The 24,179-nt window shown below is 42.2% G+C and overlaps 1 protein-coding gene across 1 annotated transcript in view; it reads left to right on the top strand.

Moving 5' to 3' along the window:
• Positions 1-23,875, top strand: part of Chp1 (calcineurin like EF-hand protein 1) — a 35,271-nt gene extending 11,396 nt beyond the window's left edge. Inside the window, exons 2-7 of the mRNA XM_052183275.1 lie at positions 810-882; positions 3,611-3,691; positions 8,465-8,592; positions 17,522-17,583; positions 21,287-21,409; positions 21,976-23,875. Of these exons, the coding sequence (XP_052039235.1) occupies positions 810-882; positions 3,611-3,691; positions 8,465-8,592; positions 17,522-17,583; positions 21,287-21,409; positions 21,976-22,029 (521 nt within the window). The 3' untranslated portion in view covers positions 22,030-23,875. The remainder of the gene's footprint in view (positions 1-809; positions 883-3,610; positions 3,692-8,464; positions 8,593-17,521; positions 17,584-21,286; positions 21,410-21,975) is intronic.
• The last annotated feature ends 304 nt before the right edge of the window (positions 23,876-24,179 follow it).

Below are 24,179 nucleotides of genomic sequence, written 5' to 3' on the forward strand. Positions count from 1 at the left end.
GATCAAACAGAGTCTCACTCACCCTTTTAAACAGGCACTCTTCAACTGACTGTACATGTTACTCCCAACACTTTGCTGTTTTTTATTGTTTTGTGTTTTTAAACCTGTGTGTGTGTGTGTGTGTGTGTGTGTGTGTGTGTGTGTGTGTATGTGTGTACTGGGAATGAATTCAGATGGTGATGCATGTGAAACAGAGCTCTACCACTGAGCTGCATTGCATTCCTAGCCTAATACATTCTTAGTTAAGCCTACACTTTGTTTGGTTTGTTTGTTTGTTTGTTTATTTATTTATTTATTTATTATGTTGCTATCTTCAGACACACCAGAAGAGTGCATCAGATCTCATTACAGTGGGAGCCACCATGTGGTTGTTGGGAATTGAACTGAGGACCTCTGGAAGAGCAGTCCTAAGTTCTTAACCGCTGAGCCCTGCACTTTATTTTTTAAGAGCCAGTTTTCATTGTTTTTTGTTTGTTTCTTTGTTTCTTTGTTTGTTTTTCTTGAGACAGGGTTTCCCTGTGTAGTCCTGGCTGTCCTGGAACTCACTCTGTAGACCAGTCTGGCCTTGAACTCAGAAATCTACCTGCCTCTGCCTCCCAAGTGCTGGGATTACAGGTGTGCGTCACCACGCCCGGCCCTTTAATTGGTTTTGATTTAGTTTGATCTCTAGCTCCTCTTATTCTTTAGTTTTTAAATCTGCTATTTTGACATCTTGCACAGCTCCCCATCTCTCTCACGCTGAAGCATGCAGTAGGCCGTGGGTGGATGTGCATGTCTATTTCAATTGGGACTAATTTTCTGCCCTTCAGTTTCCCACAGTCAAATCACCCGCCTGTATAGCCGCTTCACCAGCCTGGACAAAGGGGAGAACGGGACTCTCAGGTGAGCACTTCCCTCCCTCCCTCCCTCCTTCCCTCCCTCCCTCCCTCCCTTCCTCCCTTCCTTCCCTCCCTCCCTCCCCTCCCAGACCAGCATCTGTCTATATTCCAAGGGTGGGCATACTAGGTGTCTTGCATTTGGAGTGCAGGGACCAGTTTGGCCGTGGTCTCTATACATCATTGGTGTTGTGTGTGTGCATATGCATATGTATTTACATATATAACTTATTTTTTTTCTTTGTTCATTGGTGTTTTATCTGCATGTATATGTGTGAAGGTGTCAGAAGTCTTGGAAGCTGGAGTGACAGAGATGTGAGCTGTCATGTGGGTCTGGACCTGGGTCTTCTGGACCTGGGTCTTCTGGACCTGGGTCTTCTGGACCTGGGTCTTCTGGACCTGGTCTTCTGGACTTGGTCTTCTGGACCTGGGTCTTCTGGACCTGGGTCTTCTGGAAGGGGAGTCAGTGCCCTTAATTACTGAGCCTTCTCTCCAGCCCTGATAAGTTTGTTTTTGTTATTTTGGTTTTCAAGAAATGAGGGTTTTTCTGTATATCCCTGGAACTCTGTAGATCAGGCTGACCTAGAACTCAGAGATCTGCCTGCCTCTGCCTCTCCAGTGTTGGGATTAAAGGTGTCCACCACCACGCCTGGCTTCCTAGAATGTTTGTCATTTTGTTAGACAAGAGGAACTACATTTTGATGAGTGGGTAGACTCTATATTATAGGACAAATTATGTAATAAATTTTTGCTGCATTAAACAATCTAGACCCTAGTAATCTTTATCATCTTAATCAATTATGATTGATAAAAGAAATCAGTTTTCTAAATGATCAAGGAAGATTAAATCCAGAGGTACTCAGTATGCTAGTCAGTTTCTGTCTGTTACCAGATGTGGTGGAGATGAATTAGGTCAGTTCATTGACTGTGTAAAGTTTAAATCACAACAGGAAGTGTGTGAAGATTCTTGAGTAGAATAGGGATGTTTCAGAAGCTGTCCTCATAGCATTTAATGTGAAGAGAGTAGAATGTGTGTTGTTTTCTGCTAATAAACTTCTTGGAAGCAGGAATGAGATACATTAAAGTTTCTGAGGTTTTTAATGTATTTTGTACATTTATTGGGTGGGTGGTAGGTGTTAGAAGGGGCATGGAGAGGAGTCGTAGGACAACTTGTGGGAGCTGTTGTGTAAATGGGCCAGTAGTTAAGGTTCAATTCTCAGTTCCCACATGGTAGCTTACAACTGTCTGTGAATGCAGTTCCAGGGCTTCTGACATCCTTATACAGGCAAAACTCTAATGGACATTAAAAAAATTAATAATGATTGAAACTTCATTTTGTGGGCCATTGTGGCAACAGCATTTAATTCTAGCACACATTAGGTAGCGCTAGGAAGATAAGAATTTGAGGCTTTTCTCAGCTACACATACTGAGTTATGCTGTCTTCTAAAAATAATTGTGTTTTGGGCTAGTGAAATGTCTCAGCAGGTAGGGTGCTTGCTCTTATCACCACTAACCTGAATTTGGTTCCTGGGACAAATGGTGGAAGGAGGGAACTGACATCTCTAAGTTGTCTCTGAGCTCCACCTCAGTATTCACATACAGATATGCATTCATCAATAGATGAATACATGTTTAAAAGAAAGGAGAAATTAGCCGGGCGGTGGTGGCGCACGCCTGTAATCCCAGCACTCTGGGAGGCAGAGGCAGAGGCAGAGGCAGAGGCAGGTGGATTTCTGAGTTCAAGACCAGCCTGGTCTACAGAGTGAGTTCCAGGACAACCAGGGCTCTACAGAGAAACCCTGTCTTGAAAAAAACAAATCCAAAAAAAAAAAAAAGAAAGAAAGAAAAGAAAGAAAGAAAGAAATATTTTGACTTAAAGTCTTAAATTTAAAGCATTTCTGCTTTTTAGTTGTGACAGGGCAAGCTACTTTGCATGATTCAGTTTCTTCAGCTCTACAAGGGCATAGATAAAGCATGACATACAAAAACAGAGCGATACTGTATCAGTTGAGGTTGAAGCAGCACAAGATGTATGTATGAAGAATGGTATCACAGCCTCCATGTTAAGTGAAACTGATTGCTCTTACCATGTTCAAGGTTAAATCTGCCTCTTTTCTCATCAGGGAAAGGATTCTTTCCCTTCCCCCTCTCTCCCCCCCTTTTTTCTTTCCTTCTATTTATTTGTTAGTATTTTGGGAAACTATGGGAGGGTCTTACTATAATCCAAACTCTGCTAGAACTTGATTATAGCTCACCCTGGCCACTGTACCCTGTTAGTTGGCTTCTTGAATGGAAACAATCCCTTAAGAATTTCTTGCATTTCATAGGTGTTTTAGCTCTTCCTGAGCATACGTCTTCAGGCTCCTCCAGCCTGCATTCGAGTTCTTTGGTAGTTGATGGTGTCTGTCTGTTGTTCACAATACCAAACTTAATAATTACAAAGTAGTAATGTTCAAGAAATCATTTACTAAGGAACAGCGTAGTATTTGTTCATTGATATAACCTGTTTGCTGGGCTTACTGGGGTGTAGCAAAATTAAATCTTGCTTCATTCACACCTGAGTTAGTGAAAAAAAAAAAAAAAACAACCAGTTGACAGATATTCTAGTTACTTCTATATTTTACCACAGAAGTAATTCCAGGAGGCAATTTTCTTGCTGGGTTGTACTTGTTGGTATTAAAAGAGTCCATTCCAAAGGCCAGTGGTCTCTAGCTTAAGGTGATTCCTTTGGCAGCCGGGAAGATTTCCAAAGGATTCCAGAACTTGCCATCAACCCACTGGGGGACCGGATCATCAATGCCTTCTTCTCAGAGGGGTGAGTAGGGGCAGTTAGTTTTGGTTCCTTCCTTTGTTGTGTAGGCTATCGTAATTGCTAATGTAGAGTAATAACAGTAATGATAGTCATTGTAATAATAAGATAGAATAGAATAGTTATCTCAGATCATGGTTGCCCAGAATTAAATTCACACCCCTAATTTTCATATATAGATTATCTCTAGTGTTTCACCTAACTTGGCTTTTCTTATATTTATTTTTGTATCTGTGTGTCTACCACTTATATGGTTGCCATTAGAGAGTATTTGATTTTTCTGGAACAGGAATTGTGGATGATTGTGAGCTGTTAATGTTGCTGAAAAATCAAACCCAGCACCCTATAGTGATAAAGCACTATGACCAGAAGCAACTTAGGGGGGGAAAGAGTTTATTACAGCTGACAGTTCTAAATCACAGTCCATCATTGAAGGAGGTCAGGACAGGAACTCAAGGGAGGAACCTGCAGGAAAGAATCATAGAGGGATGCTGCTTACTCGCTCGCTTAGCTTATGTTCTTATACGGTCTAGAACCATAGGCCCAGGGGTAGCTCTACCAGTGCTGGGCATTCCCACATCATTCAATTTAAAAAACACCCTGAAGGCAGCTGGTTCAGTGGTGGTGCACACCTTTAATCCTAGCACTCAGAAGGCTGAAGCAGGTAGATATGTGAGTTTGCTCTAAGTTTGAGGCCTTCCTGGCCTATAGAGCTGTTCCAGGACAGTCAGAGCTACACAGAGAAACCCTGTATCAAACAAAAGAAAACAAACAAAAAAACCAAAACAAACAAAAAGCTCCAAAAACCAAAGGCTATTCTGGGTTCTTTCTCTCCAGATGAATCTAGTCTATGTCAAGGTGATAGAAAAACTGGCCAGCACACACATGTTCCATAGTCATACATGCAAGCAAAATACTCAGACACGTTAATTTTTTTTTTTTAAATTAGCAAAACAAACTCAGGGCCAGTTAGATCAGGATGGCAAGAACAATCACCAAGACTCTCAAGTCAGAGCTGCCTTCTGCTCTCCTTCATTTGTGCCTTTCTTGCCTCCTGCACCTTCCGTTGGGTGTGCTTTTAGGGCCTGCCAGACACAGCTCAGGCATGTGCTTTGTACGTACACTTTTGACAATGGAGAGTATTTTACAGTGTCATTTTGTCAACTTCCTTTTCAGAGAGCTCCTCAACTACCATCAGTTACTTGGAGAAAAAGCTTGTGGAAGTCATCTCCTCCTCCTCCTCCTCTTCCTTCTCCTCCTCCTCTTCCTTCTCTTCCTCCTCCTCTTCCTCTTCCTCCTCCTCCTCTTCCTTCTCCTCCTCTTCCTCCCTCCTCCTCCTCTTTCTCCCTCCTCCTCCTCTTCCTTCTCCCTCCTCCTCCTCTTCCTTCTCCTTCCTCCTCTTCCTCCTCTTCTTCATCCTTCACCTCTTCCTCCTCCTCCTCCTCCTTCTTTCTTCTCCTCTTTCTCCTTCTAGACATTTATTTATTTTGTTTATACATAAATTAGTGGACAATTTGCCTGAGTCGGTTTTCCCCTGCACCAGTTGGGTTCTGGGGAAAACTCAGATAGCCAGGCTTGGCAGGAGCCTGCTCAAGTGAGCCATCTTGACCAGCTCCCCCCAACCCTCCACCCCCAGACAGGGTTTCTCTGTATCCCTAGCTGTCCTGGAACTCACTCTGTAGACCAGGCTGGCCTCCAACTCAGAAATCCGCCTGCCTCTGCCTCCCAAGTGCTGGGATTACAGGCGTGCTACCACTCCCAACCTTGACCAACTCTTGAAGTCTGTTTTGAAAGGCAAAGCTGAATCGCCTTGGACCCTGGTGATTTCCTGGTCTTCTCCAGTCTGCTCCGAGGGCGGTAGCAGCTGTGAGGCCGCCTGTGCCCTGCCGCCCTGCTTCTTATCAAGTACTGACCTGACTTTTGTTTCTTCTGTCTTTAAAAAAAAAAGGAGGGGGCTTCTGTTTTTTGTTTTGTTTCCTTCAGACTGAAAATTGATAGTAGAACATAAGTGTTTCATTCTCCATTGTGTTGATAACCTTAATGTTTTGCCCTAGTGCAAGACTTGAGACTTCTTCCTTACTGCGATATTGCGCCAAGCTTGCTCCCCGGGGAGTGTAGCTGCAGGAAAGAAGTCAAGGGCTCCCTTCTGAGCTAGCTCTTCTCCCATTCATAGGTCTCTGAACTGTGTTATCTACCTGACACTTAGGAGACATTACCTGTTATATCTACACAGAGACCAGAGGGTTTTGGTTTTTTTTTTCCTGTTTGAAACATGGTCCCTTTGAAGTGTAAAATGGGCTCAAATCCAACATCCTCCTACTTCTGCCTCAAAAATGTTGGGATTACTTAGCTAAGACGGGGATTTTGTTTTGTTTTTTGATACAGGGTCTCACAATAGGTAAGTATGGCTGGCCGGAGACTAGGTAGAGACCAAGGTAACCTTGAATTTATAAAGATCTCCCTGCCTCTGTCTCTAAGTGCTAAGATTAAAGGCATGTGCCATTATGTCTGGCAGGATCTTTTAGGTAACTCTGGGCCTAACTCTAGGCCAGCTAGTATTGCTCTGATTGTTGTAAGTAAACAAGCCACATGTGTTACCCTTTAACTATTAAAAAGTTCATTTGTTCAATTTTAGAATTATTTCCTTTTAGTTTCTATTTTGTTTTTGTTACACTCTCTCATCTCTCTCTCTCTCTCTCTCTCTCTCTCTCTCTCTCTCTCTCTCTGCAGGTGTGCATGTGTGTGTGTGAGTGTGTTAGGTATGCCACCATGCATACATGGAAGTCAGAACAACTTTCAGGAGACAGGTCATTTTTTCCACCCCGTGGGTTCTGAGAAGTAGACTCGGTTATCAGGCTTGGCAGCATCCACTGCCCTGAATTTCTGCTCCTCCTCTCTTTCTTTACTGAGTGGAAGCAACTCTAAGTGTGTACCACTATGACCAGTTTATATAGTGCTGAAACTCAAGGCTTCATTATGCTAGACAAGCATTTACATTCTGAGCTACATATTCAGCCTAAAATTACTTTTTTATTTTTTTATTTTTTTTATTTTTTTGAGATATCGTCTCACTATGTAGCTCTGACTGGCCTTGAACCTGAAGACGGCTGCCTTTCTCCCTAGAGTTACCATCATATCCAAGCCCTCTCTCTATCTCATCTTCCCCCTAAATAGTATGTAGTTAAGAATGATCCTGTCTCCATCTGTGAGTGCTGGGATTACAGGCATGATCCACCACAGACTCAGTGTCCTTGGTACTGGAGAGTAAGCACAGGGCTCAGGCATATCAGGCAAACACTACCAACTGAGCTATATCCTGAGCTGCTTTTCTTGTTTCAAGAAAAACTATTGTTTATATCCTTTGCTTGACCAGTACTCTGGCTGTCTGGCTGTCTGTTTTCGAGACAGGGTTTCTCTATGTAGCCCTGGCTATCCTGGAACTCACTCTGTAGAGTAGACTGGCCTCAAACTCAAGAGATTGGCCTGTCTCTTTTTTCTGAATGCTGGCATTAAAGGCATGCACCACCACTGCCTGGCTGACCTAGTACTTTTCTGTGGCCTTAATTGGACTTAAATTCAAAGCAGTCTTTCCTTTTTCTGCCTCCTGAGTGCTGGGATAACAAGTATCCATTGCTATGCTTTGCAGTATTTATCTTTATTGCAGAAATGCTTAAGATTAAAAAAAAAAAAAGCCAGGCATTTCAGAATTTCAGACCAACCAGGATTACATAGGTGAGATCCTGTTTCAGCAGAACAGAAAGGAATATATGGGGAGGGGTCTAGAGAGATGGCTAATCAGTTAAAAACATTGTCCTCTCTTTTAGAGGACTGAGGTTTGATTCCCAGGACCCACTGGAAGCTTATAACTGTAACTCCTGTTCCAGGGAACCAGATACGTTTTCTGACCTCCACAGTTAACAGGCACGCAAATGGTACACAGACATAAATACAGAAAAAACACTCATAATCATAAAATTAAAAAAATCTTTAAAAAGAAAAGAGAACCACAAGGCTGGATCTATATAGCTTAGTGGTAAAGTGCCTGCCGAGTGCAGCTGAAGGCCTGTGTAATCCCCAGCATTAGGAGGAAGAGAGAGGAAAGTCTAGCAAAGTGACTGGGCCTCGTGGCTTATGCCCTAGCACTGGGGAAGCCAAAACTGGACTGTTGTGAATACAGAGCCAGGCTAGCTACAGAGGTAAACTGTCTCAGAACAACTAATGAACAAGCAAGCTTTTCTAGAATGTGCTTTAAAATGCAAATGTCTCTAGGCATATTTTATTGTGGGTTGGAAGAGTAACATGCTGGTTGTTCTAGAGTTCAAAGCAGAGTTTAGGTTTTCACATGTGGTGCTGGCCCTACTTAAAATCTACTTTATAGATATATAACTAAATTCAGTTGATAACTCTGACCATAGTTAAGTTCTTTTCTTCTTTCAGCCTAGTTAATCATTTAAAAAAAAATGAGAATAATATACTATTTCACACCATTGGGGTGAGACTGTTTAGATGGAGATATTGTATAAGTCCAAAAGTGTTATGTATGCATATGGAAAGGAAGCTTGCTAAATGGACTTTCAAGGTACCGAGGATCAAAGTGTTGGCCAGTCCTCGCGTCCATAAGAAACAGTCATCATGAATCTATATAGTTTAGTGGTAGAGTGGTTACCTAGCTTGTGGAAGACCTTGACTTTGATTTTGAAACACTGCAAAAAGACAAAACATACAAACAAAAGACTTCCACCCTGATTGACATGCTGTTCTGTTATATTTCCTAATCAGAGAGGATCAGGTAAACTTCCGAGGGTTCATGAGAACGTTGGCTCATTTCCGACCCATTGAGGATAATGAAAAGAGCAAAGATGTGAATGGACCGGAACCACTCAACAGCCGGAGCAACAAACTGCACTGTAAGGAGCACCAGTCATGTTTCCTCCCCTGTCCCCTTCGTCTTTGTGGTTCATTACTCTTTCTTCTTTCTTTGTCTTTTGTTTGTTTGTTTGTTTTGTTTTTTCAAGACAGGGATTCTCTGTATAGTATTAACTGGAACTCACCCTGTAGACCAGGCTAGCCACAAACTCAAAGAGATCTGCCTGCCTCTGCTTCCCATGTGCTGGGACCTGGCTCATTTAGTTTCTTTTTCAAAGATTTGTTTGTTTATTTATTTATTTATTTATTTATTTATTTATTTGTGTCTATGAGTATGCCATGGCTCTCTTCAGACACACCAGAAGAGGGCATCAGATCCCATTATAGATGGTTGTGAGCCACCATGTGGGTGCTGGGAACTCAGGACCTCTAGAAGAACAGTTTTCTTAATTGCTGAGCCATCTCTCCAGTACATAAGCACTCTTTCTACTGAGCCACGTCTGTAGTCCCCACTAAGAGATTCTTCTTGTTGTCAGTGCTTCCAACAGAACCTTGCATATACTAGGTGTTACCTGCCAGTGTACTTATTTATTTCCTGTGTGCCAGACACTGTAGAAGGTACTAGAGTGACAGTTGGAGCAAGAACCCAGGCCCTGCCTGTGAGACAGTTGGTCCTCCATCTATTTTTAGAATTTAATAGATTGTGGATTTTACTAAAGTACCAGTAACAAAATGGCACTTTCCTGTGCCTCTTGCCTTCCTTTCTTTCACTCCTTACTACGTTTCCCTCTGCCCTGGTTGGACTATTGCCTAATCCCTTACAACACTTTTCCAGGAAGCTGAAGTTGAATTTCTACTTTGCTTTCAACACAAGTTGATACTGAAATTGTATGAAACTGATTGAGTCCAACCCTGTTTGGAAAGAATGCTTGGTGGTGCCTAGAAGGTTGTGAAGCTACAGATTAAATGATTTACAGATACTCGAAGGTTTGAAAATACTAGAACAAATACAAGTAAGGTGGAGTTCACAAGGCTGCATTTACATACATGATGAGGCTGCATTTACATACATGATGAGGCTGCATTTACATACACAAGGCTGCAGTTGACAAGTATCTCCTGGCAGTTCCGTTTCCGTGTCCATTCATCTTCTTGGAAGAAGTGTGAGGTCCTTTTTGTTGGAACTTACGGTGCATTTTGAGAGTCACTAAAGTATATCTTGTTATTTAGGTCAGAGAAGATTTGTGAACAAAAGTACTAAAAGACTGTTGAGCTTTGCCCCCACATCATGGTGCTTAAAGAAGAACAAAGAACTTCAGTAGAGACAAACCGGATACACACAACAGAGCCCCTGAACTACCCTCATATTTATTACACACTACACTAATGAACCACATTTTCTTCCTTCAGGACCAAGTACTGTTTGCTTCATGCAAAGCCTTCTTTCTGCAGGTTGTTAGTGTTTTTATTTATTAAGTTATTTTTATTTCTTTTCTTTCTTGTTTTTGTTTTTTTTGAGATAGGGTTTGTGTGTATAACAACTCTGGCCTTTGTAAACTTTGTATAACAAGCTGGCCTCAACTCACAAGAGATCCTCCTATCTCTGGGATCAAAGATATATGTGGCCACAACCAGCTTAAGTTTTCTTTATTGTTTTTATAAACAGTCTCACATTGTAGTCCAGGCAAGTCTCAGCCTCCTTACAGCCACCACATCCAACCGTGATTAGTGGTTAAGCATGTGCTAGTATTTGTCTACCTGATCTTCATATTATAGTATAAACATTGTCTTGTGGGTCTGGAGACTAGAGGTAATGAATAGTTGGGAAAATTAGTTATAGCATGGAATCAGAGACGCACATGTGACTCGGCCTTACAGTAAACACTCACTCTCTTGGCAGTCTTGATGTTGAGCCAGTAGTTCTCTTTTCTTTTTCTTTTGTCTTTTTTTGTTTGTTTGTTTGTTTTTTGTTTCAAGACAGGGTCTCACTATGTAACTCTGGCTGTTCTAACTCACTATACAGACCAGGTTGGCCTTGAACTCACAGAAATCTGCTTACCTCTACTTCCAGAGTCCTAGGATTAAAGGGGTGGGCCACCTTGCACAGCCTGAGCTGTTTGCTTCAGTGTGTGTCTGCTGATGGAGGCTGGATCATGTTTTTATTATACATTAAATAACAGGATGTGGTATTTGGTCAAAGAACCATCTTAACCTTGAATCTGAGGTACACAAATGATATAAATGGGAACCTGATCATAGACGCCATGGGAGACAGATAAACCCATCTGTAGTTCATCCAGAACCACAGGTGTCTGGCTAGTAGACTTTTTTGTTTGTTTGTTTTTTTGTGTTTTGTTTTTCAAGACAGGGTTTCTCTGTATAGTCCTGGCTGTCCTGGAACTCACTCTGTAGACCAGGCTGGCCTCGAACTCAAAATCCGCCTGCCTCTGCCTCCCAAGTGCTGGGATTACAGGTATGTGCCTCCATGCCTGGCTGCTAGTAGACATTTTGACATTTTTTTCTTTTCACAGTCATGTATGCCTTTATCTATGGATCCAAGGGTTAAAACAAGAATCTCTGTTCTTGGACAGGGAATTATAGCTTTTCCTGAAGCAGCTTTGTGTGTATATGAACATTGATTGCTCTTTTTTTTTCCCTTAAAGGCAAGGTCTCACTATGTAGCCTTGGCTGGCCTGTAATTGATATTTGGACAAGGCTGGCCTCTAAATTCAACTGAGATCTGCTATCTCTGCCTCTCAAGCCTTAGGATTAAAGGATGCACCACCCTACCCTCCTGAACATTTCTTTTAAAAAGCACCTAGAAGGTGCAGACATGACTCACAGGTTACTAGGACTAGCTGTTCTTCCAGAGAACCCATATTCTAATCCCAGCATAGACATGGCATCTCACAACAATCTGTAACTTGAGTCCCAGAGAAATCTGGTGGCCTCTTTGGGCACAAAATGTGCACATGATGCACAGACAAAATATGCAGGCAAAAGACACATACTTGTTAAATAAATAAACTTTAAAAAATTATTTTAAAAAAATGTTTCTTTCTGAAACTAGATATAGTAGCATATGCCCATGATTCTAGCTTTTAAAAAGTGAAGGCAAAAGCCTGGCGTGGTGGTGCTCGCCTGTAATCCCAGCACTTGGGAGGCAGAGGCAGGTGGATTTCTGAGTTCAAGGTCAGCCTGGTCTACAGAGTGAGTTCCAGGACAGCCAGGAATACACAAAGAAACCCTGTCTTGAAGCCCCCCCCAAAAAAAAAAAAGAAGAAGAAGAAGAAGAAGAAGAAGAAGAAGAAGAAGAAGAAGAAGAAAAGAAAGAAAGAAAGAAAGAAAGAAAGAAAGAAAGAAAGAAAGAAAGAAAGAAAGAAAGAAAGAAAGAAAGTGAAGGCAAAAGCATCGAAAGTTCAAAGACATCCTCAGACTGGTGATTGTGGGACACACCTTTAATCCCATAACTAGGAGGCAGTGGCAGGTTTAAGGACAGCCAGAGCTACAGAGAGAAAGCTATCTCAAAACAAAAGTCAACCAACCAATCAGTCAATAATTACAAAGTCGTCCTAAGAAAACAGACAGAACGAAGCAGTCTTCTATTTGGGCTTAGGTGTGTGCCTGCATTTCCGGCTACTTGAGAAGCTGTGGGCCAAGGGTACCTTCAAAGCTATCTTGGGCTATATAGCAGAATGCATATTCCAAGAAAAAAGTTAAAAAAATATTTATCTGAAATTTCTTTGTATCTGCAATTGCATAAGTTCCCTACATGGCTGTGGTTATAGGTCTCCTCCTCCTCTTCACCCTCTTCTTCCTCTTTCCCCTCTTCCTTCTCTTCTTCCTCCTCCATCTCTTCTTCCTCCTCTTCTTTCTCCTCATCCTTTCCCTCTTCTTCCTCTTCCTTCTCCTTTTTCTTCTTCCTGGCTTTGTGAAAGTTCTTTCAGAATTTCCCTTAGTTATGGTAAAGTGGAGATTATTGGATATAGAGTTTGAGATTGCAAGTTGAAAATATCCTTGCGGGACTGGAGAGATGTATTAGCCCTTAATAGCACTGGCCTCTCTTCCAGAGGCCCTAAGTTCAATTCCCAGCACCTACACGGCAGCTTACAACTGTCTGTAACTCTAGTTCCAGGGTTTCTGACAGCTTCACACAGACAGACAGACAGACAGACATTCAGACATTCAGGCAATACATCAATGCACATTAAGTAAAAATAAATGAATCATTAAAAAGAGAAGATATAGCCGGGTGGTGGTGGCACAGGCCTGTAATCCCAGCACCCTGGGAAGCAGAGGCAGGCAGATTTCTGAATTCGAGGCCAGCCTGGTCTACAGAGTGAGTTCTAGGACAGTCAGGGCTATACAGAGAAATCCTATCTCAAAAAAAAAAAAAAAAAAAAAAAAAAAATTCCAAAAAAAAACCCCACAAACAAACAAAAAGAAGATATTTTTGCCATTGGTGAAATATAATCTTAAATGGTAAAGATCACAAATTTTATAATTTTTACTATACACACAGAAAAAAAATTAGTTGGACACAGGTATGTCTATTATTCTACCTGACTAGAAGCCTGAGGTTGGAAGATTACAAATTCAAAGCCAGATAGGCAACATATCCAGACTTTGTCTGGGGAAAAAGTAATTAAAAAGGGCCAGGGATGTACAGGGCCTGGATGATCTTGGTTTTGGTCCCAGCAGGAAGATCTCTGAGTTAGAGGCCAGCCCTGGCTACATAATGAGTTCCTGGTCTGCCAGAGCCATGTGACAGACTCTCCCTGTCTCAAAACAAAACAAAAAAGGGTCCTGGTGATGACTCAGTGGGTAGAGGCACAAACCAATAACCTAAGTTCAAATCCCAGAGCTCATGTGGTAGGAGGAGAGAACTGAGTCTCAGCCATGTGGCATGTGTTCTCTGACATGTGTGCCTGCCTCAGTACCTGAATGGACACACACACTCCTCCCCAACTTCTTAAACTTTTAAATAAATGAGTGAAAGTATTATTGTGTTGACTGGGTATTTATCCCAGCCCTCAGGGTGAGGCGGGAGTTTCTGAGAGGCTAGCCTAGTGTACCTAGTGTGTTCCAGGACAGCCCAGGCTACAAACAAGCAAGCAAGGGTTTATTGTAGTAATGGCTGGTAGACTTCAGCACCTTCAGAGTTCTAGTGTAGCTCTGGGGTCCAGATGAACTGCAGCTCCCAAAGCGAGTTCTTGTTAGCACACAGTGGGGCCGCGGATCTTCTCTTTCAGTATTATGTGTTTTATTGCCATGGCTTAATACATTGCTTTATTGCAGGGAGAGAAAAAGATGGAGATGAATACAGAGACACTGATGAAGGTTGTTTTGTTTAGGAGAGGACCTAGTACCAAAGGTATTAGGTCCACGGGGTTCTTTCCGAAGCTGTAGATTGGGGCTATTTTGAAGGATGTGAAAATGGGGTTTGGAAGCAAGTGAAACCACACTGTAGGGCACTGCAGTAGTAAACGTCAGGTATGCATTTGTCAAGACTCAGGGAAACCTGCAAGAGGATGAAGTTTAATGCCCACTGTGGACTCCGGTTAATAACAACGGACCAGTGGTCCTCTGCTCCTTTTATCCAGGAATACTTAGGAATGTAGTGATAATGTTAGGCACTGGGATGGGGAAGGTTTGGGCCACATGGGAACTCTCACCCCTTAGTCTTTGTTTGAAAAGAATCATCTACCATTGCTCTGAATTTGTTGCTGCTGCTGCTCCTCCGCCCTGTCCTGCTAGTTCTCCTTCTTCATAGGTGTCTTGTAGAGCTTGCATGTGTGTAGGTCCACATCCAAGTGAGAAGGGCTATTCCTCCATCTTTCTCTGCCCTCTTGCCTTGAGGCAGGATCCCTTACTCAACTTGAAGCTCTCTCTGCTTTTCCCCTCAGTAATCACCCCAGTCCTTTTGTTTGTATGTTTTAGTTTTTCAAGACAGGGTTTCTCTGTATACTCCTGGCTACCCTGGAGCCAACCCCTCTTTAAAAAAAAAAAAAATCATTTTTTATTACTCTGTGGGTATGCTCCGAATGCCCTATACATATGCTCAGTATGTGTGTATACTAGAAGGTATTGGAGCCCCTGGAAATGGAGTTAACCAGTGGTTGTGAGCCTCCCAATGTGTGTTCTGTTCTCTGGAAGAACAATGAGTTCAAGGCCAGCCTGGGCAACATAGGACTCTATTTTATGAAAACAAAAAAACAAAACAAAACAGAAAATGGGTGGGGGCAGTTGGATATGAGAGTGTAGGAAAATCATCTTTCTGTTTGCCTGTTTAAGAGCTAGGCGTGATGAAACATGACCCCCCCCCCTTTTTTTTTTTTTTTTTTTTTTTTTTTTTTGGTTTTTCGAGACAGAGTTTCTCTATATAGCCCTGGCTGGCCTGGAACTCACTCTGTAGACCAGGCTGGCCTTGAACTCAGAAATCTGCCTGCCTCTGCCTCCCAAGTGCTGGGATTAAAGGTATGTGCCACCACTGCCCGGCTAGGAACATAACTTTTTAACACCAGAATTTGGGAGGCAGAGACCAGAGATCTGTTGATTCACAGTTCAATAGCTGCCTAGGCAACAGTGAGACACTGTCTCAAAAAAAAAAAAAAAAGGGACTGGCAAGGTGGTAGGTGAGCAGTTGCTGTTTTTTCCAGGAGACCTGGGTTCTGTTCCCTTTTATTTACTTTTGCTTTTTTTTTTTTTTAAAGATTTATTTATTTATATTCTTTATATGAGTATACTGTAGCTGTACAGATAGTTGTGACCCATCATGTGGTTACTGGGAATTGAACTCAGGACCTGCTCGCTCCAGCCCAAAGATTTATTTATTATTATATGCACATACACTGTAGCTATTTATTTCTTTATTATTATATGTAGGTACACTGTACCAGAAGAGGGCATCAGATCTCATTACAGATGGTTGTGAGCCGCCATGTGGTTGCTAGGATTTGAATTCAGTCAGTGTTCTTAACCACTGACCCATCTCTCCAGCCCCTTCTTTTCCTTTTGAGATGGTCTCATAGAGCCTAGGCTGGTACCCTATTGTAACTAAAGTTGGCCATATATTCCTGATCCTCTGATACCTTCTGAGTTCTGGGGTTGAAAGTGTACATCACTATGCCTAGTTTGGCAGTCACCTTTTGAAAACCAGAAATTGAAGTCAGGTATGGTAGAGTCAAGCCAATAGTCTGAGCCAGAAAGATTGCTGTAAATTTTAGGTCAGCCTGGGCTACATAGTTCCAGACCAGGGTGGACCCTACCACAAGATCCTAACTCAAAAGTCATAATACTTAACCAGAAATCAGTGTTTTACCTGAAGTAATTTAAAACTAACCTGAATTCAGTTATGTAACAGTCACTTCTTTGATAAGTTCATCTTATATGCCTATAAAATCACCTAGTGTTCTTAAAACACTGTTCACATGGTAGATCTTAATCATGGTAAAAAAAACTGAATAGGTTTTACACTCCTGAATATATTCATTCATTCATTTATTCACTCATTCTCTCTCTCCCTCTCACGTGTGTGTTTGTGTGTGTGTGTGTGTGTGTGTGTGTGTGAGAGAGAGAGAGAGAGAGAGAGAGAGAGAGAGAGAGAGAGAGAGAGAACACGATTGCTCTCTTCAGACACACCAGAAGAGGGCATCAGATCCCAGATCCCATTACAGATGGTTGTGAGCCATCACATGGTTGCTGGGCTTAGAACCCAGCACCTCTGGAAGAGCAGTCGGTGCTCTTAACTGCTGAGCCTTCTCTCCATCCTGAATTCTCTCTCTTACACCGACATGAAGCAAGGTTCTTGTATAGCCTATTTTCTAAAAGGCTTGTGTATTGTTAAAGAGAGAAACTTAGGTCAGGAGGGATGGAGAGATGACTCAGGCTAAGGACACTTGCTGAGGGGTGGAGGTTAGGAGCTTCACCCAAATGACTAGTCAGGTATATTGTGCACAGCCATAATCCCAGCTCCAGTGGTGGGGTTGTGTGGCATTTATAGATATCAGAGTCTTGTTGATTCTATTTGAAATTCCAGTTCTTGCTGGTCACTGTGATGTCTGTAATCCCAGCATTTAGGAAGCAGAGGTTCAAAGATTAAGAGTTCAAAGCCAGCTATAGCCAAGTATTGAGCTTAAGGCCAGCCTGAGCTACATGAGAATCCTGTCTCAAAATGCAAAAACAAAAAAGAAATTACAGTTCTTTAGTAGAAGGAAGAATAGGCTTTGAAATGTTATAGAAGCTCTCACAAGCCCATTCTCCTGTGCTCCAGGGAGCCCTGCCATGGAGATACTTGTGTGGCTCCTTGTGCTTTCACTGAGTTATGAGTGACTACTTAAGGGGCTGGGGCTGGGAGAGTTCTTTGTTTATTCCCTCATTCTACTATAAGAAAAGGGATTATTGGCTTTCTTTTATTAATTTTTATTATGCTGTATTTGAAGAGACGTCGCATTTCATCAAATTTAACATACTTACAACAAGTCTCTCTCTTGTTTTCTTTTCTTTTTTTTTTTTTTTTTTTTGTTGTTGTTGTTTTTTGTTTTTCGAGATAGTTTCTCAGTGCAACAGACCTGGCTGTTAGTAGACCAGGTTACCCTTGAACTCACAAATATCTGCCTAGTTAAAGGTATTTGCCACCAATACCTGGCCCAGATAGGACTTTTAAAGACACTGGAAGATTTAAGAAACTGAGACTTTCTAGCCATGGTGGGGCACACTTATAATCCCAGAACTTGGTATTCAGAGGCAGGCAGATCTCTAAGTTCCAGGACAGCCAGAGTTATACAGAGAACACTGTCTCAAAAAACCAAAACAACAAAAACCAGAAAAAGTCCTCCCAGGAATGGCAGTTGTCTTGGGAAATCTGTTAATTGGCTATCAGTTTCTGTCTGTTATCCTTGTGTGTTCGGCTCTTTCAGACAGGACAAAGTACTACAAATTTCCCATTGTCTTCTTGTGTTTTCATACCAGTTGCTTTCAGACTCTATGACTTGGATAAAGATGACAAGATCTCCCGTGATGAGTTGTTACAGGTATGTGGGAACATTTTGGAACAGTGTGTATTTTGGGTCCTGACTTTATTTTTATGGGCAGCCGTTGTTCTTTCTTTTCAGTAAACATTCCTTTAATCCCTGCCTTGGAAAGAGTCCTGTTGCAGATAAAAGGCAGCACAGAAGACCTGGAAACACTTGCTGTGGGTCACGGAGTCTTCATGGATGGGCGGTCCCTGAGGTGCTGAGTGACCTAGGGAAATAAACAGTGTGGCTGGGTTTCACAGCTCAGTTGTTGTCAGCAGCAATTTAATTCTCAGGGCTCTGAAGTAAATTTTCCGTTTAATTTCTTCATGGACTAGTTGTCAGTCAGGGGATCGCTGTGGCTGCCATCACCCAGTAGTTGGTAGCTGCAGGGATGCTTTCTCGAGTCTCAACTGTGACTAATGATTACAAGGTTTGCTTTGTTCACCATCTCTTTCTTTTTTATAAGTTTAGGACAGTAGGAAACTGTCCCTTTCATTGAGTCTAGAAGACCCCAGATAGCTAGGACATTGAGGAATTCCACCAGGCAGGTTCTGTGTGTTTCAAGATATATCTAAAAGGAAAAGTACTTTCTGCTCTTAAGGAAATCAGAACTAATTTTATATCTTCAAAAGACTTAAAAGTTGAAGCTTACCCAGATCAGATTAAGGACCAACTCAGTCTTTGTACATTTCAATGAGAAAATCTACAACAGGAGGCCAGTGGTAGTGTCCCTGGCCCTTGCTTTAAAGACAAAACAAAAACACATATAATACTTACTATTTATTCTTTTGAGAATTTCATACATGGATATGATATGTTTGATTATACATGCCTTCCCCCTCCACTTTTCTTATCCCTTTCAACACATCCCCCTTCCAACATATGTTCTTTCTGAAAAAAAAAAAAAACAAAGCCCACTAAGTGCAGTCAGTGCTACCCATGTGCACATGTGTGTTGGCCCTGCTGGAGCATGGGCAGCCTACTAGTAGCAGCTACACACCAACAAGAAAATGTCTGTCACCCTGCAGCCACCAGCTGCCATCAGCTCCTTAGCCGTGGGTGGGGTCTTGTGAGCTCCTGCCCACCCATACTTGGTGTTAACTTTGCCTTTTGGTTTTGAAGTGGGGATAGCTTTTTTTTCAGTGAGAACTATACTGTTGTACTGAAAGTTACACCCATGGCCTTTGAGGTCTGAAAAGACAGAAGCAGCCATTCCAAGTTACCTGTGGTTCACGTCTGGATGCCAGGAGATAATTTTGAAATGGGGAGTTGGTTTATTTTCTGTTACTAGGATTTGTAAGCAATTGTGTGACATGAGATGAGAAAGTTACTGTGCGGCCAGGAACGGCTTTGTCACAGATGTACTGGATTGACAAGGTACCCAGGCAGTTAGTTTTAGCCTAGCAATGAGAGATCAGTTTTCTAAAGTAGGAGAAGAGAACAAAGTTTGTCTTTCTAGGCACTGTAATTTCTAAAGAATTGGGTGACTATTTATAGTCTGTTCGTGTCAGTTATCCTTAAGTAGAGATGCTTGTTCTAGTCACAGATCCATTTCATGAGGTTAGCATATCTTGGACTTTTTATAAAGGGATTATGAGAAAATATTGTCTAAACCCTTTATTTTCACTTAGATTAAAAAAAAAAAAAGGCAATCCTTGGGCTGAGAGGCAGGCGAGTGGTTAGGAGCACTGGCTGTTGTTGGAGAGGGCTTGGCCAGATTCGGTTCCCTGCAGCCACATGATGACTCACAACCAACTGGATCAGCAATCTAGTGTACTCTGTGGAAAGAGGGCTGGGGATGGAACTCAGTGGCAAGAGGGCACATGGCAGTGTACAGCCCTGGATTTCTTTGAGAAAACCACACACTTTTAAAAAGGGAGAAACATGCATAAAGAAACTAAATAATAGGAACAATTAAATAATAGTAAGTTTCCATTAGTTAATGAACTTCCAAGTGGATTAATAAGTGATGACACAGACAGATGGAGGACACCCAGGCCTGGGAAGTGAGCCTGGAAACCAAGGCCACTGATCCCTGGGACCTGGGTCAGATCACTTCCAGACTTCGTGCCCTCGTTAAAGGTCTCGATAAAAGTATTTTATTACATAACCACTCTTGCCCACCCTCCCAACATGAACACACACATATATTCTAGCTCTAATTCTCAATGTGTGTGTAAACTTGGGGATGGCACCCAGAGCCTCATACATGTTAGGCAACATTCTGTTTACAATCCCCTCCACAGCCCATGCTCTTAATATTATTCAAGCAAACACCTCAGGGACTGATTGAACTGAGATCTTAGGAGGGTGCAATATGGGGATCAATTTGTCTGCTTGGTATTTCCCATCTGGTGGAAGAGCCAATGGCTTTACCCAAATGATTCTTAGTAATGTAACCTCTTAAAATTTTTCTTAGTATTTTATATATTTGTGCATGTTGTCTGCATGTATGCCTGTGCGCCATTGCCATGATTGGTTCCAAGGGATGCCAGAAGAGGGTAATTATATTCCCTGAAATTAGATTTACAGACACTTGGAAGCTGGAGAAATGGCTCAGGTTAAGAGCACTGGTTGTTCTTCCAGAGGTCCTGAGTTCAATTTCCAGCAACCACATGGTGGTTCATAGCCATTTATAATGAAATCTGGTGCCTCTTCTGACCTGTATGCCTATATGCAGACAGAATACTGTATACATAATAAATAAATCTTGAGAGAGAGAGAGAGAGAGAGAGAGAGAGAGAGAGAGAGAGAGAGAGAGAGAGTTGTGAGTACTGCTGGTAATCAAGCCCTAGTCTACCGAGAGAGTAGCCAGTGCTCTTAACCCCCAGGTGACTCCGCTTCTGGGTTTTAAGAACTAGTTGATTAGCTGGGCAGTGGTGGCGCACGCCTGTAGTCCCAGCATTCTGGGAGGCAGAGGCAGGTGGATTTCTGAGTTCGAGGCCAGCCTGGTCTACAGAGTGAGTTCCAGGACAACCAGGGCTACACAGAGAAACCCTGTCTCAAAAAAACAGTCCTCCTTGCTCCCAGCCCCAAAAAGTTAGTAAGAAACAAAATATACTGCCCGTGAAGGATGTTAATGAGTGGAGGAGAAAGGAAGGCCTGGGAACCTTAGGCAAGAGGTTACTTAAGGTACAATGTTTGTCAGTGTGTGGTACTGGGGCCTTTGTTTGCTAGGTGAGAATACTCTGCCACTCAACTATATCCTTGATACCTCCATCATTAAAAAAGGGGGCTTCACTAAATTCACCCAAACTAGACTCAGCTTGTAATTCTCTCATATCAGCGTCCCAAGTAGTCTTCAAGGAGATTTACATGAGCTGTAACCTATAAATAAATGCTTAATGCTCCTCCTTATGGAGGACTGCTTTTGTATTAGGTTTCAGAACAACCCACCAAGCTGACTTACATCTGTAAGGGAACTACTTTGCCTAATGCAACAGGACACCCAGGGATAGGTTGTACCTCACAGCCCCAGTATGGCTGTTTTGCCAGCAGGCATCATACCTGTAGTCTAAGCAGAAAGAGTCTGGACTGTTGATAAGGAGAAGACCCTTAGGGAGAGTGACTTTGTCAGAAATCTGCTCATTTCCTTTTAAAGAATTGCCTAGATAATAAGCTAAGGATTCCAGTTCTCTGGTGCATGTGAAGCAATCAAAGGAAAGGGGAAGTGAGGTGGCTTTGTCTGGAGTTCCCTTCAAGGCTCTTGATCTTGTAGGTACTGCGAATGATGGTCGGAGTGAACATCTCAGATGAGCAGCTGGGCAGTATTGCAGACAGGACCATCCAGGAGGCTGACCAAGATGGGGATAGTGCCATATCTTTTACAGAATTCGTTAAGGTCTGTCTATCACCTTTTGATTTTTTCCATCTTAATTCTTTTTTATTAGTATACTGATTATAATGATTTATAACATTTTCATACATGTATATATTTTGATCATATTCACTCTGTTCCCCTCTTTCTGGTTCCCTTATTTTTCTAACTTGTCTTACTCTTTATGTTCATGTCTTTTGGGGATGGTAAAGATAAGAGTTTAAGTTGTATTATTTGCTGGAGCATGAGGGACTTCTGTTATTTTGTCTTTTTTTTTTTTTTTTTAACAGAGCTGAGGACCGAACCCAGGGCCTTGCACTTGCTAGACAAGCGCTCTACCACTGAGCTAAATCCCCAACCCCGCATGAGGGACTTCTAAGTGGCTCCCTACTGAAGAAAATGTCTTTCCCCACAACCATTTGCTCCCTGCAGGTCCTCAGTGAGGGTGTACCCTTATGTGACTCTTCCCCCAACCTTTTGGTTTTATGTTAAATCTACTGCATAGGAGGAGAAGGTCACCCATTATTTAGAAAGGTTCTCAGAATGGTCATAATCTTAATGATAAATTGTTTTTGTTTTTTCAACCCCAGGTTTTGGAGAAGGTAGATGTCGAACAGAAGATGAGCATCCGATTTCTTCACTAAAGGACAGAGACCAAATTATTCTTGCTTTCTAGTATTTAAGAACTGAAACCTCTTCTGTCCTCCAGCCCCAACCCCATCCTGTCATCTCCTTTTCCCGGAATACTACAGCTCTTGCATGACAACCTGAAGTCTCTCCCGTCCATACAAACTTGCCTTTGGTGTATAAACAGGGCATTGCAGAATGGTACCCTCTGTCTATTTCTGTTCAGCATCCACCCACCAGGTCGTTATTTGTAAGTACCATCTTCCCCTGTTTTGCTGTTGAGTGCCATGCATCCCTCCTGTCTGAGGAAATGAAACAGGGACCCATGTTAAGAACCAGCCAGCACAGCCCCCCCCCCCCCATGGGGACCGTATCCATGCGGCCTTCCCTTCACCGAGCCTCCACTGTGTTTCTGTGTCCTTGTGTCCTTTTGTCCTGTGTCTGTTACTTCCTACCTCTCTATCATCCAACCATGTCTCCATTCAGTCTTTCAGCTGCCTTCCTGTCGCTGAGATTCCCTGCATTCTACTTGACTCTGGGCTCTGCTGTTAAGCCTATTTCTGATGTAGCGGGATAGTTAGTGGTCTAGTGGTTTATATCTACCTTCTGATGTGTTCTGATGTGTCTCTGGGACATTGCCTATCCAGGTTCTCTTCAGCAAGCAGTACTGCTCTTGGAAGCATATGACTCCCTTGGTCCCCTGTATTGCTCTGTCATCACGGGGCTTATGAGCAGACATGTTCTTAAAAGGTGGTCATGGGGAGGCTTGTAGAGCCATGTCTCCTAGGTGGCTTCCCAAGTCTCTCTACCTCTGACTTTTTATTTTCAAACATCTTTATGTGGCTTTTCTGGGTACAGTGTCAACATTCAGAAAATATTTTAATGCCTGCCAGTTTACTTCTCTTTGGGATATTGTCACCACCCAAGTGGCTCTTCTGACAATATGGTAGAAGGCCTTCTTATAGTTTTCTGAACAATGCTAGGCATGTTCTCTACAGCATGGGTTATGCCTCAGTGTTCTGTACACTGGAAGATTCCTCACATTTCCAAACAGAAAGACTAGTGTTACAGAAGTGCCTGACGTAATCTCAGTCCTAAAGAATTAGATTGTCCTCAGTGTCTTAAAAGTTTTGCACAAAACTCCGAATGAATTTTATACTTGGCAAATTTGAATGCTGGAAGATGGCTAGTCAGTTGATAATCCTGGTCCAGGCATTGAATGTATTGTCTCACGACCTTCCTGATGACATGACCTTCTGAGCTCCTTGTGTACACTATTCAGATCCCTTAGAAGCACGAGCTTGGGACTGGAGCACCAGCTGAGGTGACATTAGAGGTCTTTGTGTGACCCAGCTCAACTTCTCTACCAATTTCAGCTTGATTGAGATTTCACTGAATCAGGCTGCTTCTGTCCTATGTGAATCCGCTTTTGGCTGGCTTTCTCTGATTTTGCTTGCTTGCTTCGTTTCTTTGGAAGGCTATCCAAGATGTTTAGGAGAGATATTTAGGAAATAAATTGCTATTAACCCAAACAAAAGCACTGCCTACCGAGAGGGCTGGTGAAGATGAGCAGGAGAGTGGCTGGGAGATGGCCGGGGTCCACAGGAACCGGGGAGTTCTTAAAAATATCTGTCAGACTTTGTGATCAAATGATGCGATATACGAATTGTATAAAGGGAATAATTGTCTGATACTGATCTGTTTGAGAAGTACTTGAGAAGCTTCTTGATTTAAATATTTAAACTTTCTAAGATTATGCCCCCCTTGGCTGTATAGCAAACTGTTTTTATCCACAGTTGTGCCTTATTGTCCCATTAAAATTGTATTCCTCAATTCATCAATAAATTAATTGTCGTTAAAACAAAAGAACTTGGTTGACTTTTATCTGGTGTTTTATAACAATTTTATGTAACTCAAGTGTCCTAAGTTTGAAATAATGTAGTGTCTCCCCTGCTCAGATTTATGCTTATAATATCAGCTGCAGGTATGTCTCACTGTCTCCTGGGCCTGTGATATACAGACATTCATCTAGGGAGTCAGTTTGCTAAGAGGGACAGTGTTACAGCTCTGGCCTCTTCATATGAATTCTAAGGAAGATCTAATATATTTTCTTATATTTTTTTAAAGATTTATTTATTATTTATTATATGTAAGTACACTGTAGCTG

This window comes from Apodemus sylvaticus, chromosome 5, assembly GCF_947179515.1.
Source record: "Apodemus sylvaticus chromosome 5, mApoSyl1.1, whole genome shotgun sequence".
In the NCBI taxonomy this organism is placed as follows: Eukaryota; Metazoa; Chordata; class Mammalia; order Rodentia; family Muridae; genus Apodemus; species Apodemus sylvaticus.